Source organism: Clarias gariepinus, chromosome 15 (assembly GCF_024256425.1).
Source record: "Clarias gariepinus isolate MV-2021 ecotype Netherlands chromosome 15, CGAR_prim_01v2, whole genome shotgun sequence".
NCBI classification, from domain to species: domain Eukaryota; kingdom Metazoa; phylum Chordata; class Actinopteri; order Siluriformes; family Clariidae; genus Clarias; species Clarias gariepinus.
Genome location: NC_071114.1, coordinates 2,906,826 through 2,923,097, shown reverse-complemented (window position 1 = coordinate 2,923,097; position 16,272 = coordinate 2,906,826). Strand labels below are relative to the sequence as shown.

Sequence of the window (16,272 nt, the reverse complement as noted above, 5' to 3'; positions counted from 1 at the left end):
AACATTGTGTTAGAGCATCGACCACGCAGTAGGCAGCAGAGTGAGATGGTCTGAAATAGGGTGTGTGTGTGTGTGTGTGTGTGTGTGTGTGTGTGTGTGTGTGTGTGTGCTGGAGAACTGCAGTTGACCGCGCCCGCTGCAGACGTCTCCGTATGCTGTTCTGATGCCGACTCTGACACGGACCTGACAGAACTCCACCCACAGGGAGCAGTGGGAGTCGAACCCGACACCTTTCGTTCGATCCCTAATCAGTTTGTCAATTACACTTACAGTACTGTACCTTTGCGTCTGGAGATCCAGGATTGATCTAATCGAATCAGAAGGCCGTCATTCTGTGGTACTTTTTGCCAGGGGCGTGGTCTGACCAGCTGGAGGAGGGACATGAGGAGACACAGCTGTGGTTGGGCAGTTTCAGTCCATACGTTACCTCATTAAGGCACTTGAGTATTTTGTATTGGATGAGAAACCAGTGGCCCAGTTTCCCAGTCAGCTCCTTGATGGTGATCCACTCTGGTGTATTAGTGGTGGGTGGGGTGGGGGGTAAGGGTTCCTATGCTCGTGTCCTACACTGAGACGTCCAGATTCTCAGGTTCCCATGATTATCTCAGGTTAATGTGAACATCCAAAACAGGAAGTTATGTAGCGAGCGCTCTCACTGTGTATCTCACCTTATCTTCCAAGAGCTGAAATGTGTAAATGTGCCCCAGGTGTTCTGTGGCTGAGGGAGTGTGTGTGCCCACCTGGTCAAGCGGCATCTATGCTGCATGGGCACACGTTTCTTAACTGCTATTTTAATAAATTGAGCACAAAGCCAGTGATTAGAAAATGTGTTATTTTAAAAAATCAATTCAGTTTTATTCGTATAGTGTACAGCTTAAATTTAAATTTAAAAGAGCTTCACTAGGTGAATGGAAGCGTGAAGGCTCGAGTACACACACTGATGGCTCGAGAGCAGTATAAGTGGAATGATTGAAAAGACTTTTGAAATGTTTTAATTGCTGATCTAAAATAATTATATTTTATCTAATATCTCTTTAACATTATCTATCAAATTGTCTGACTTTAAAGACTTCAACAATTTTTTGCCTGATATTTTCAAATTTCTCATTTCCTCTTCACTGTCGTTACACTACGGCGTCGTCTCGGAAAGTAATTAATATAGAGAGTAATTAATATAGATATTTTCTCCATCAACGCTCACCTCCCGATACGATGATATCACGATACCTCCATTAAAATATGCAACTCCATAAGTATCACAATTTTACAAATATTATGATTTGAAATAAACATTTTCTCTATTTTGCTACAATTTTAAACCTTTAAAAAGAGTTTAATAATTAATTAAATGTCGTTAGTTTCATTAGATTTCGTACTAAAAAAACGAGTCCAGCATTTTAACCAAACAAATTAACTTTAAAATCAAACTGGGAGGCACGTGGGGGTTCTGACGCACGTGATTTTCAATCACTGGTTTGTAATGAGTGGGTTTGAGTCTAATCCTCTCACAGTTTGGAGAAAAAGGCAGATTGAAAGTGTTTAAAACGTGTGATTTTAAATGATGTAACGCCGTAAAATGTGTTTCTGTTGCTCCACTCGGGAGCTTCTGCGCTCGGTACAGAATGGTTTATATCTGAGTCTGATTAGCTGATCACCCGTCACGACCAGCCACACTGAAAACCAGACAGTCCGGCTCACTGACCGATCGACCGCTTCATCTCTATTATAAATGTAATAGTTTTTAAAAAATAGATTTTGGAGTCAGTGTGGCGATACGTGACTCACACACAGAAGCATCGCGGTTTCTTCATCTCTAATAGCCACGCTCCTATTATACTAATATTTGTCCTGCAGAGATAAAAGTGTGTTAATCCTGTGATAAATGGTGTGTGTGTGTGTGTGTGTGTGTGTCTATGATGAAGGTCATCTAGTCATCAAAAGGTCATTCTGATGCAAAAAAGTACTAATAGTACTGGTCTCTGATGAGTGAGTCGCGCCCAGCGTTTTGCTCCACCTCTTCCCTTCACCCTTTCAGCTCAGTATCCATTTACATAACTGCCTGTTTTACACTTCATTAGGTGTAAAGCTCAAAACTGTACACCAGAGACCCAGGCCTATACATATAAAGCAGACGGGTTTTATTTGGGCTTTAGAAAAGTTTTTGACTCTATTGCAGAGGTGCATAAATATATAATAATCTGCCTGAGCAAAACTGTTCAAAACATTATTAAACCCTGTACGGACAGCACTGAATATCCTCAACTTCAGGGGAGAAATGCCGACGTGATTGAACGTGATCAACGACTTTTCACTGCATAATAATAAACAACCAGAGCTGTGTTTAATAGTAAAAGTGTGAAAGTAAGAGGTGATGAGAACTCACACGGTTGGGACTAAACAGCTGTTGGTTTGGTTGGTTTAATGATAATGTATTTAAACTTATTGTTAAATGTTTCTATCAAATCTTAATTCTTTTCCTCTTTTCCTCTTTTCTCTCTCTTTCCTTTCTTCTGCGTCCGTGTCTTCATTAAGCATGTCCGACATGCAGTGATTTTCTCAGCCTCGTGCAGGGAATAATGGATCTGCAGGAGCTTTTGGCTAAAATGACATTGAAGGTGAGGCTCCCTGTCCTTCTCTCTCTCCCTCTCTCTCTCTCTTTTTCTCTCACTCTTTCTTTCTCTTTCTCTATTACAACAAATGCATTACAGCCAAACAGCAGCAGATCCAATGCCATGAGCTATAGTCACTCAGTCATGCATGGCCATAATGTCACGATACTATCTGTAAGATGAACACCGTGCTGCACCGTATCAGTATTAAACATCATCTCACCAAGAACCATTATTTCCGGGTATGACAAGTCACTTTACACCTGCTGCAAGATAAAATATATACATTAGATTGAAACATATCAGACGTAGAAAGGGGAGAATTTAAGGAGATGATTTCTGTCTTGTTCTGCTGGACGTACGTTACGATTCTAAGGTGAGTCCTCTGAAGTGACGATATCATCAGACATGGACATTCCTTCTTCAAGTGCATCGTCCGATCCGATTTTGATTTGGCACGGGTTTGACATCAGAATTAAGGGAATTATTCATCAGACAGCATGATGTACTTTAAACCAACATCATGCTTAGTCCCTCGTTCAGTAGTAATTAACTGATTTATTATTTAAAATAATCCCCCCAGTGTATTTCTTTTCTTTGTCACACACTCGATGGGTTTTTCCCCCTCTTGCGTCACAGACTTACAGAAGGTGGTATAGAGAGTCACGCAGCTGTGTCGAGCGTCTCAGTGTCCTCTTTCTGATTTCTCTCAGCACGATGCTCCTCACCTGGCTGTCGAAAATGCATCGGCCCATGAAAAAGGTCCTGAAATGAGAAACATTATCCAATGCCATCCTCCATTTTAATCAGCCAGGCGTCATTCCTGCCCACTTTGGAGGACATTACATGTCTAGAAGATAAACTCTCAGCGGGTTTTGGCTGATCGAGAAGTCGCCGTGCTACATGAGCTCATGCTGCGTTTTAAATTTGCAGTGTTTAGGGTTAGGAGCGGATCGAGCAGGAGATCCACATTCTGAGGCTAAATTTAAGTTCTTGAGGCAAAAAGTCTATCAAACCACTAGATAATTGTTTGTTATACATTCTTTCGTTGTTGTTACTACTGTATACTTAATGAGCTTAAATAATTAGCAGGTACTACACATGGTGCTGTGCTGCCCGCTAACGTGTGGCTAGTTTAGAGTGCTCCACCTTTAGGATTATAACGGAACTGCAGCATATTATCACCTCATATAAATTAAAAATAAGATATACGGTCGGTTCAGTATTAGAGTATCGAAATGACCAAACCACAGTTACACTGACGGCTGAAGCTCACACGACGGTACACACACTTACACTGTGTATCTCGCAGATACAGGAATCTATAATCGAATGGAAAGGACAATCAGTGAAACTCAGTGGTACATATGGGAATAAATTGGTCTCATGTACAGTGTGAGAGTTTACCACATGGTGTAAATAGTGCGGAGGAAATCGACGTTCTTTATTCATGTGTTTGAGGAAAACAGAGGAACTTATAGATGTTAGATGTGTATGGATGTTAGAGTCACATGCTGTATGAGAATACAAGTATACTGTACAGATATACTGACATTACAGAGTGTTGACTATTGACCTGTAATATTAGAGTTTTATATGTACTGTAGTTACAGTGGGATGAATAGTTAGTTGATGCCCTGCAGATTTTGTACGTTTGCCCACTTACAAGGAAAATTAGGGTCTATATTTTTCATCATAGGTTTATTTGGAAGGAAAAAGACAGAATATCCAACAAAAATCCAGAAAAGCACGTTACAAAGGATATAAATTAAGAAAATAAGCATTTGAACCCCAAACAAAACATGACTTAGTACTTGTGGAGAAACCCTTGCTGGTACGCACAGAGGTAAGATGTTTCTTGTACAGTAGTTGGTTACCAGGATTACACACGTCACAGGAGGGACTCTGGTCCAGTCCTCTTCACAGACCTTCTCTAAATCCTTAAGGTTTCTTGTCTGTCGCTTGGCAACTTGGCAAGTTTCTCTCTCCATAAGTTTCTATCGGCTTAAGGTCTGGAGACTGGCTGGGTCACTCAATGACCTTAATGTGCTTCTTCTTGAGTATACAGTGTGTATGTGTGTGTGTGTATGTGTGTGTGTATGTGTGTGTGTATGAACACTATATTGTGTTAAGTTCATAAGTTCTTCCACACCAGACTCGCTCATCCATGTCCTTATCGACCTGGTGTGCACTGGTGTGCAGTCATGTTGGAACAGGAAGGAGCCGTCCCCAAGCTGTTCCCACAAAGTCGGGAGCATAGGATTGTCCGAAATGTCTCAGTATGCTGAAGCATTAAAAGTTCCTTTCACTGAAATATTTTGGGGGGTCAGAATGACACACAGAAAGTCTCACACAGCTGTAACCACCACAGCGACTGGTGCAGAGCCAGAGACGTCACAGCTATAACCAGTCTCAACCAGAACTACATAAGACCCGTTTTTATGCTCCGGTCTCCGCATGACGGACGTGTCTGAGACGTCTCCATCTAACCATTTGTTAGAAGATTGCTACTCAGCAGTCAAACCTTTATATCTCAGCGCACTGAGAGCCGGATTATCTCTGCAAGTCGCATAACCTTCATCCTTATGGAGGTCAGGAATGCAATAAAGTGCAGCTCAGAGAATAGTTCTTCCTGTTAGACCTCTCCAGTGATACAAAAAAACACACACACTTTGACAGAGTGAGCTCTGATCTCAGGCTTTCTACACAGCAGGAATCTCTGGAAATTAAAAGGCTGCTCTCGGGCGTCTCATCGCCAGACAATTCGGACATCAGCGTTGAAGTTTTAAAACAAAAAAATTTACAATAAAATAAATAAATAAATAAATAAATAAAAGGTGTCACATGATTTGTGGATTTTCCGTGAGCAGTAATGCGTGAAGTGCAGCAGGTTTATAATATGTGTCTATAATACACTATAGGAACTGGGTATGTGTGTGTGTAGACTCAATACGAATGATTTCAATTCAGTTTTAAAAAGCTTCATCTGCAGTGTAATGTTGGGACCCCCACCCGCCAACACACACACCCGCCAGCACACACACCTGCCAACACACACACCTGCCAGCACACACACCTGCTCATGAATCGGAGACGAAGCCTAAAATCTTTCAGGTGCTGTCAGAATTAACATAAGAGGAGTTAAACTAAAGAGTGTGTGTGTGTGTGTGTGTGTGTGAGGTTCTGGCCTCGGAGTCAGAATTTAATAAGATCTTTATTCACTTCTGGTGTAAAAAGTAAACAAGAGGGATCACAAGTAGTCTCTGTTTAGAGCTGGAATGCTAAGGAGTGATTGTCCATTGTCTCTTTGTGTGTGTGTGTGTGTGTGTGTGTGTGTGTTGCAGTTGAACTATGCTGAATCGAGGCTGACTCAGTTGGAAAGTTGTCACTGTGAAAGGACGTGCAGTGTGAACGATGTGGTGTATCGGGATAAAGAGCTCTGGACTGAAGCTGAAAACTGCAGAACCTGCGCCTGCACGGTACGGAGAACTAATTACAGTTATTAGATGTGAATTTTACATTATAGTGGCGTTTAGCAATCAGGAGTGTTTGCATGCATGCCACTTATCACTTATATTATTTCAACTGTGTGCTCTTACTAACACCTAATAATCACTCACTCCTGGGGTAACGCATTCGACCAGTAACACTCAAGAGACGTCTCACTCGGAGCTGCTGATCTCCACTGCTCTCCTACACGTGCCTGTAACGAGGCCGTCAGCTGCATCTGCGTGAGGAACTACCTGAGAAGCATCACTTCCTGGAACATCTCCACAGTATAAAAAGCTTTTGCTCCAGGATATGTTTTTTTTTCCAGTTCTGCCGAGCCAAACTGGATGGATGTATTTTACCTGGAGTTCTTTCCATACAGTAGGTCTGTTTTATACTACTAGGAATTGGCCTGAGGAGATGGTTTGGCAGAGGAGAGCTTGGGTCTGGACAGCCTCCACTCGTGTCCCAGTGTCTCCGTGTTGCTGGGAGAACAAATCCCACTCGCTCTTCCGCCTCAGGCTGTGGGTCTACTAGATAAGATTCATGCTGCATAATAAAACCAGCTGGCGGGGGACTTTCTACCATCAGAGAGAGTGGGTGTAGCCAAGAGGCCCAACAGGCAGAGTTCCACAGAATCAAACGGCGACACTGAGAGAGAGAGAGAGAGAGAGAGAGAGAGAGGCGGCTTACTGAAGATGTGTCTCTTCTGAGAAAGAGCTCTCTGCAGGGGGAACTGGGTGCTGGAGCGGCGTTCTATATCGCAGCAGCATCCCTCCCTAAACTCGATAAGGATAAGGAGACAGACTAATCAAGGACTAATTAACTAAATTGAGAAACATATCAATGACAGGACGGGGCCGGAGGCATGATGAGAATTACAATCGATGTCACATGGTAATAGTGTCTCGGCCATTCAGAGATTCTTTCGGGTCTTGAATCCTGATTGTTCGAATGGTCCAGACGCTATTACACCACAAAACGATACACATTACATGAGCTTGAATGGAGCGTAAAGACACGGCGTCTACAGGACATGTCTCAGGGGGACTCGGTGTTTCCATGTCCCAGGGGAGGTCGCGATCTCTGCGTGGGATTTGGCCGGGTTTGGTTACAACGTCCCTTTACACACTGATGTGTGCTGAGAGTGAGACAAACCTAAGAGTTATTTCAAGAATGCTGAAATTTAATTTAAACAATTCTTTGTAGTGAAGTCTTTTAAACACTACACAGTAAATCTGATCTAAATCACTCCTTTTAATTTAATATTAACTTTTAAAATTAATTCAGGACTTTTTCTCGTGTACAAGCTTCATTAGTAAATGTTATGTTAATATCTTCACTGCTGATTACTTTCCTTTAGAGTGTTATGTTTAAATGCTTATTTAAATTGATTAATTAACCCTAATCAGGTTTAGAAATACATTTGGTAATACATTATTTGTCGAATCCAGGATCAGCACTTCAAGGGGGGAAATGTTTTGTACTTTTGCACTTTATGTTTAAAAATTATGCCTAAACTAGACAGGTGAGGAACCGTACTGTACTGTACATGGTAATTTCACTGATCTTGCTTTGCAGCATAAAAATATCAACATTTTGGAAAAATAAATTACGAAAGTAAAAAAAAAAAAATTTGTACATTAGAAAGAGACACAAAAAAAAGGATGAGACAAATGCAGCGGCAGGATGCGTCCACTGTGAATAACTGGTGTGGTCCACGTTTCAGAGCGGCGCCGTTGAGTGTCGGAGAATATTCTGCCCCCCTGTGAACTGTTCAGAGGACTCTTTACCTGTTCACGTGGAAGGAACGTGCTGTAAGAAATGCAGATGTGAGTTTGTTTATGCATGATTCCTCTTCTCCCTTCTCACCCCATCACCCCACCTCAGTTTCAGTGACCGATTTCTGTTTCCCAAATAGTGTTGAATAAAAAGCTAGTGCACTGTGTAGAGTGTACAGTCCCTTGTTCCACACTCCAAGTAGTGCCCTTGATCAGGGGTTAGAGAGGGATCTGGGATTCAGCCTCGTGTTAGACACTAGTTAGCTTTGTAACTGTAAATAAAACTAAATAAAGAGCGACTTAGAAGTGATGAGTGCAGAGACGGCGTGTTGTTTAAGACGCCATGACGTTATCAGATGTGTGTTCTTACTGAAAGTGCTTCTGTGACTGGGTGTGAATGTGGGTTTAGTCAGACAGCTGCTCTCTCCTCAGTACTGCGGACCGTACAGACCTACTCTCACCCACGCTGAGACACACAGTTAGCGTCATTAACCACTGGACAACACCTGGGACACGCCCACTCATACACAGAGTTACACCTCACAGTGCTGTTATTGTCTATTATCAGCACTCGTGGAACGATTCAGAAGAATCAGATTACTCGAATATGTTCATGACTTTGAACTTTCCTAGAAGACCTTCATGGTTTGTTGCTGCTGTCTACTGTTAGTTAATGGAACCTTGTGTTTAATCTTATTGAACAGGAACTCACTTTTCAGTTTGTTTAAAACGAATATTTCACATGGACTTTTCTTTTAAAGCGAGATTTCATCCTTTTCCTTTAATGACTGGGGTTCATCTCCACCTGCAGTACGAAGTCATTCCTTACCGCCTAAGCAGGGCCGTTAATTAGAGGAAGGAAGCGTATTGTTATTGATGAGTGCGGCTGCCCCGATGTAAAAGTACCGTGCAGTGTGAATCAGAAATGCCTCGGTGTGATGAATGTACGGGACATTAATTCAGGAATGAAAATTCCAATGAGGTCCGTTTGATGAATTTGGTCAGCCTTGTTATAATAAGCTTTTTTAAAGGTCATTCTAGCACAAAACAGCTTTCGGATTACCCTCAGATCTGCGTCTTGCTGTCCAGCAGATTGCTGCCTGTGTGCCCTGAGCCATAAGTAATGGAATTGAGTCTATTCATTAAGTTATACAGTCATTTTTTGATGTCCATCATTGTTTTGGATCTTTTTTTTAGTCTTGCAGTGCTGTTCAATGCAAACCCTTTATTTTTTTGCAGCTAAATGTATCTACCTGGGCCGAACACTTTCAGAAGGCCAGCGCGTTTTCCTCCAGAGCTGTAAGGAGTGTCAGGTCAGTAAAATAGAGCACTCCAACATAGGGTTATCTCTACACCACTCTCTTAGCACTAAGTAAAGACTGATGCTCATGAATTAATAATACAATCATATTAAACCTGCGAAATAAAGGAGAAAAGAGGAAATATAGTGGCATGTTCAAAGAAAAAAAGGCAGGGGGGGTCAAGACTTTTGCACAGTATTGTACCTTCCCAATGTATTTACCCTAACCTGTTATGCCTTTTTTCTACATTTATTTCTTCAATCCAGCAATTAGTAGTGTTACCTACACGTTCCATTTAACACGTTTGTTTATTCGTTTCTTTCTGTCCTCTCTCTCTCTCTCTCTCTCTCTCTCTCTCTCTCTCTCTCTCTCTCTTTTCTCTCTAGAACGGTGTGATGGCGTCAGTCAATGAAAGCTGCCCGAGCCTCAACTGCTCGATAAGCGAGCAGATTTTGCCGGAGCACAGATGCTGCAACGTCTGCAGAGGTGATTTATTTTTTTATTATTATATTTGTTAAACACGCGTGCTCTGTGACGGGCCGAAGCTCTTTTTCATTCTGTCACGCCGCGCTTGGAGAACGCTTTCTCTTTTTCCCTGTGGATCGTTCATCTAATCTCACAGTGTGATGCAGAACAAATTGACTTTGTTAATCTGCTTCTCTGAGATTGTTTTGTGTGTGTGTGTGTGTCTGTGTGTGTGCATGCTGGGAATAATTTGTACATTTCTGCAGCATCAGCACAGATAAACCCATGCGACAATAGAATATAAACCCAGTGTGTAAGGTTGCGTACTCCTGCGCGTTCGAACGCTTTCCCAGTGCCCGCTTAATGGCGCTGTTAGTTTCAGTCTGAATCTGCACCTCGATTTTAAGAAACCTATAAATACTGTTCACTGAAACGGCCTGGAACTGAGCCATAGTGCAGTGGAGGTATAGAAGATAAGAGATGATTATTACTCCCAGTGAAATGAGCGCTGCGTGGGTGGGCGCGTCTGAATAACAGCTGCTATAAAGAGTCGTATCGTTTTCACGGGCTAATTTGAGTCTCATATTCATTACCTATTAAATTAAACACATCAGGACGTCGCTCTACACCTGTGCTCTGACATGTACGAGGTTGAAAGAGGGACTGTTTCGACTTCATCGATAACTCTTTAAGTTATTTATATACTGTATATGAAGCAGCGGACCTCCTGATGTGAGACGTATAAGAACATAAGCACGGTGTCACTGCCATAAAGGAACAGGATGCTTTTTTTTTTTTACATTTATTTTAGCTAGATTGACGTTCACCCCACCCGGGCTGTCACGGCCCTGTCAGTCTGACTGCACTCGGCCCATAAATCAATCAAAACATGACAAGCCGCTGTCAGAGTCGTAGAATGTTCACGTAGTCGTGGATCTAAAGCAGCAGCGTCACAAACTCCAGAGAGACTTTAAGTTCTGTTACCTTACGTTAGAAAATAATCAGCTTTAATGTGTGATTGTACAACATTCAGCAGAAAGAAGAAAATCTCAAACTTCACACACACAATCATCTCTAATGATTATAGACAATGTACTATATAAACATACTGTAATATAGTATATAATATACAATAATATATATTTTACAAAAAATGCAGTGCACCAGATACCAATATATATACAATTATATACAATATTTTCCGTGTGTTGATATTGTATGTGTGTGTGTGTGTGTGTGTGTGCGGGAGAAGTAAGTCAGCCTCACCGGTTTTGGTGAATCAGTCCGGGAGCACAATGATGGAAAATGTCTGTCCTGTGAAGCTGTCCTGATGGGGAATAATCCTAATTTCAGAAAATCCTCAACAAAACACAGAGTTACACAGTCCAATACAGTTGAAAACAGCTCTGAGACAAAATGGCGTCTGAGATTCCCCTCGCGATTTAAAATGCTCAGAGATTCATTTCCGAAGGTGTGATTACTGTTTTCGTTTCACATGATGGCAGTGCGGGGGAAGGTGACAGATTTAGTCGAGTGGATTTGTACACTTTACAATGTATATTTGTGTCAAAGGTGTATAAGATTCACTTTGTCGGACTTAAGAACAAATCCGACTTACAAACTAATTTGAAGGTAGGTGACTGTCCGTATTATTGTACAGTAATGGGTTGTTGGGTCTAATGGGTTGTTTCCTGATGGTCATGTACAGAAGCTGGTTTCCTTCCTGCTCCTCTCTTCTTCACCACCATTCAGCAGGTTTCTCCAGGGTTTAGGTCTGGAGATGACCCAGGCCATGACTCCGGAAGCTGAAGACCATTGTCACATGGCCACCTTTTCAGTTAATTAGCACAACTCTTCAGCAAAACAGGCTACAACTAATGGGTGACATCACCTGTTTAATGCACAGGGAGAACTGTTATACATGGCATGTTGTCCTAATACTTTTGGCCACCGCTGTAGGTCTTTATTATTATTCTCTCCTGCAAATTATCTTTTTTTTTGTAGTGATTAAAATTTTACCCTAGCCCACATCTTCCACATCTTGTTTGTATAATTTGTGAACCAGCTGCCGTGTGTTATATATTCTCTTTGGGATTAATAAAGTACTCTCTCTCTCTCTATCTCTCGCTCTCTCGCTCTCTCTCTCTCTCGCTCTCTATCTACTGTATCTATCTATTTTCGGTGTAAATAAATGAAATCCTCTATTTTTCTTCTGTTGAAGGTCATGATTTCTGCGCAGAGGGTGTTCTCTGTGGAGAAAACTCTGTTTGTAAAAACCGGAATAACAAAGCGGAGTGTGAATGCAGGAGCGGCTACACGCCTATACACGGAGATTCAACCTACTGTGAAGGTAAAGCAGGTTTTTTTTTTTTTTTTTTTTCACGTGTGTGTTTTATTTTGCAAGGGACGTACAGGAGCTGCTGGGAATGGCAGGTGTCTCTGAATAAAACATGCAATTCCCTTAAAAATGATCTTTTTTTCCCTCATATTTGACCACTGAGAATGATTAACAGAAGTATTTCAGTGTTGTGGTTAAGTTACATTGGGGTCAGAGCCTTCCGGTGGAGAACAGTGGTTGGTAATAACACTGCAAAGATGCTGCAATTAGATCTTCCTTTTTTTATTGAGTTAAAATGAAACCTTATCTGATGTTTGCTGACATGCTTCTCTGAACCATAATTCCATGTTTCCATATTCTATTATAATTATTAGTTTTTAGCTCAAAAAATGATTCATTGGCTTCCAGTGCAGTAGAATAGATGTTTAATTCCCACTCTTGCAATTTAAAACTAATCTACAGAATAAATAAATAAATAAATATTGATAAAAATCTGAATTATATATATATATTATTCAGATTTTTCACAATCCTACAGGACAAATACAGTATAGCAAATGATTTTAAAACCTACTTCACGGTGCTGTGCTGTGTGAATAGTTCAGAGTGCACCACCTGCAGGATTATTAAACAATTAAAGCAACATTTTACCAACTCAAATGCAAACATACACACATTTATAAATTTGTTGATTTTGGGGCCAGTGTGTGACGATCCATGAATTGATACCCAAAGAATGACGATACAATTTTTTTCTCTAATAAACACACAGTAAATATATACCGGCTTTAAAAATCACAAAGCTGTGGCTCTGGTTTGATGACTCAGAAAACCCTTTGAAGTGCTTCTGGATCCTTTTGAAGTAACAAAATGTAATAAGACATATTATGAAGGGAAGAGTTTCCCTTATAGTGTCAGGGTTAGTGTTAATGCGGTGGTGCAGGTAGGGGTGCAGAGGTACAGTGCAAAAATTTAAAGCATCATGAACATTTAAATAGTTTGGATCAGCGTTTTATTAATGCATTTTCAGCACTGGTTAAAACATGCAGTAAGCTTGCAGACTGAGTGACTGATACGTGTTATAGGTTATATACAGCTAAACGATCAGGTCCTTCATGCACATGTGGGTGTGAGCTTCAGTCAGGGAGAAAGATCTCAGACGGAGAGCGTTTAGCCCACTGTGGAGCTCCAGGTCTGGTTTAACTGACACCTCACACATCTGACACAAGCGTTTTAAAAGGATTTCATTTATGTATTTATCTTTATCATAAAGTGATGTAATTGATATTACATCATACATTCTGAATAAATACATACATTCTGTTTACAACAGTGTTTTTTATACAGGCGCTCATTTACATTAGTTAATATTTCAGAAATCAGGTCCTCAGGTCACATGATCTTTTTCCAAAGTCTAATCTTTGTGCTCCCGAGCAGACTGGAGTTTATATATTTATGTGGTATATGTGATGGTTATTGGAGTCTGAACGCAGGTGAATGTTATCAGTGAAAGCGCTCTTGGTCTGGTGGTGCCATATACAGTTTAAAGTGCATTTCAGGCTTGTATTTATTTTGGACATTAGCCTCTCTGAGCTCTGTGCATCTCTGAAAATGATGTTTATACGTTGATTGCTGAAGCGTAACCGAGTCATGCTTGCTGGGTTTATGGAGGTGGAGAAAATAATGTTTATAAAAAAAAAAGCAGCTCAGGAGGCTCTGATGCCGCTTTAGATGGTGTATGAGCGTGACATTCTCAGCCAGTAAAATGAATTTAGCCCGATAGGACTGTAGCCTGACGTGTCTCGGCTCGAGCCACAGAGCACTGCGAGAGAGACCGAAGCCGGGATGCTTTCTCCAAACAGAGGGCTTGTTATTACAAAGCTCAGTAACTTCTTCTTCATGTCAAATATTAAACATGTCACTAAGAAACGCAGCAGCTCGGGCGTACGTACTCCACAGCATGCTGCATCCATGTGTGTAAGTGTGCATTTACAGTGTAAAAATCACGCCAGACATCATTTCATCACGCAGTGTGATTTTATCATATACAGCCCCATTAAAATACTGCTTTTGCTCTTTTTTTCTTTTATCTTATTATCTGAGTGTTATCACGTTGTCTCATCTTGAATCAGATACTGCTCATTAGTGCCCCTGCAGGCTGTAGGCACCTTAGCACCACTACAGATACACACACACACACACACACACACACACGCGTTTAAGACTCACATGATCCGGCCGGATGAGAAGACTTTTCTATTGCTACTGTGAGTTTTATTGCTAGTGTGAAAAATTAACTACTTTATTCTGTTTAAAACGTTGGTGCTTTATTCAGAGCAATTCCCCCAGGAGGGCAAAAAACAGCTCTGCCAACTGCGTTCCTGCAGAGTTTAAACAGGGTTTTGTTTTTTAAATCATGACAGACTTGCTTGGCCTTGCTGCTGCTGGTGTCGCTGCTGTAAAGACCACATTAAAGTCATTTTCACACACAGAGGTGGAGGGGGACACCCTTTGTGTCATTAAATACCTCTGTCTATATTTTACACACTTGTCCTTCAAGTTCAAGTGTGTGAAAGAAAGACATTGGAACACATGTTGCACTGTGACAGACAGGCTCCAAAGTGTCTAAAGACACAATTTAAAAACTGGTTGTTTATGTAACAGCCTCAGAAGCGACCTCATTTCCCCTCTCGTCTGTTCCAACCCCTCAGCATTCAGCATCAGCAGTTACTAATCACCACCTGATCATCTCTCATCATCTGCACCGGTTTCTCACTGAGTCAGGGCTTAACTTAGATGCTTTTTTATGCTTGAATGATTCAGAGGTCACTTTGTGGCTTAACAAACAAACACATTTATCTGAAACTGCCCAGGTACAGGGACTGGAGTGGACATGAGAGACCTTCAGGGAGTCAAATGTAAACAATACAAGAAAGTCTGGAGCTTTAGAAGCACAATATGAAGAAGTGATGGTGGAAGAGTGTGTGTGGGGAGGGTCAATACTTTTGCAAAGCACTGAATATATTAAATTGCTCTTAAAAATAGTTTTGAACGTTTTAAGTCTAGAAGAAGCAGACCTCCTGTGGGTGTGATTATAAATCATTACTCTTCTATAACGTCTATAAGCAGGTAATAAAGTGTAATCATGTTGTGAGTGCTGGGAGGAGCACGGGGCGGTGTTCAGGATCACAGCAGCAAACTGACTTAGGTTTAGGTTTCATGTCGGACCATCTCCTGCAGAACGAAAAGGAAAACTGTAGTTACAAGCGCAGCAGTGACAAGTGCATGAGCTCCGTGCAGAACCCGAGCACGGGGACGTGCCAGTCTGGATGTTAAGAGGAGTCAGGCGTGTCAGGATCAGGCAGCAGGAGCGCACCTACTGTACAACTCAACTGCGCCGAAATGTTCAAGCTGGAATGAATTTGTCAGACATTTTTATCACCGCCAAACCCAGGAGATTTTCAGGTGCAGGTAGACTGAGGCGTCCAAGAAAAACCTTTATGGTGAGCACACAGACTCGAGGACTCAAACGTGTAAAAGATATGGAGATCATGTGAAGTGTTTATTAAGTTCTTTCATTAGTGGCGTATCAGCAGTCTTAAAGCACTTCTGTTTAAAAATCTGTTTAATTTCAGCAGACTTGTGACACACAGCGGGACTGTTCAGGTGGGCCTAATTTTGGAACTGAATAAGATTATTGTATTAACGAGACATTAACTAAAACACTGTTACTGAAATAGACAGGACAAAAGACCAAAAGATACTTCACAGCTTTCTGGCAAATTAAAAGATCATAATGTGTCTTGATAACGCTGCTCGGCCAAAAAACAATGTCACACTCTCCAAGATTTCATTGATCATTTTTTGATTACACACACACACACTGTGGTGTCCAGTTCATGTGTGTAAATGATTCCTCGTGCTCCCAAAATCACTCTGAGCCCTGAAATATGGTGCGTGCCATCAGGAAAGAAGAAAAACCTCCACTGATGTGATCCTCTGGTGATTCAGTACATTCAGGTGGTCAGCTGACTTCATTTTATTGCCCCATAACGTTACTGAGTCTAGACCTGAGTAACTGATCAACCCCAGACCATAACACTGTCTCCAGAGGCTTGTACAGTGGACACTATGCATGATGGGTTGATAGATAAAAAGAAAAGTTTAAGATTAGAGAAACTGTTGTTATAGAGGAAGAACTTGACTGGACCAACACCAGACCTCAGAGGGACTCCGGTATTAAGGATATGAGGTGTAGAAGTAAAGCTTCCCAATCGAGTGGGGAAAAA

General features: G+C 41.4%; 1 protein-coding gene across 3 annotated transcripts in view; it reads left to right on the top strand.

Moving 5' to 3' along the window:
- The window catches only part of LOC128543324 (protein kinase C-binding protein NELL1-like), a 209,475-nt gene that overhangs the window by 91,726 nt on the left and 101,477 nt on the right, over window positions 1-16,272 (top strand). For all 3 annotated transcript variants that reach the window (XM_053513714.1, XM_053513713.1, XM_053513715.1), the window contains 6 exons: window positions 2,533-2,615; window positions 5,954-6,088; window positions 7,828-7,930; window positions 9,119-9,192; window positions 9,567-9,666; window positions 11,867-11,995. In XM_053513714.1, the coding sequence (XP_053369689.1) occupies window positions 2,533-2,615; window positions 5,954-6,088; window positions 7,828-7,930; window positions 9,119-9,192; window positions 9,567-9,666; window positions 11,867-11,995 (624 nt within the window). The remainder of the gene's footprint in view (window positions 1-2,532; window positions 2,616-5,953; window positions 6,089-7,827; window positions 7,931-9,118; window positions 9,193-9,566; window positions 9,667-11,866; window positions 11,996-16,272) is intronic.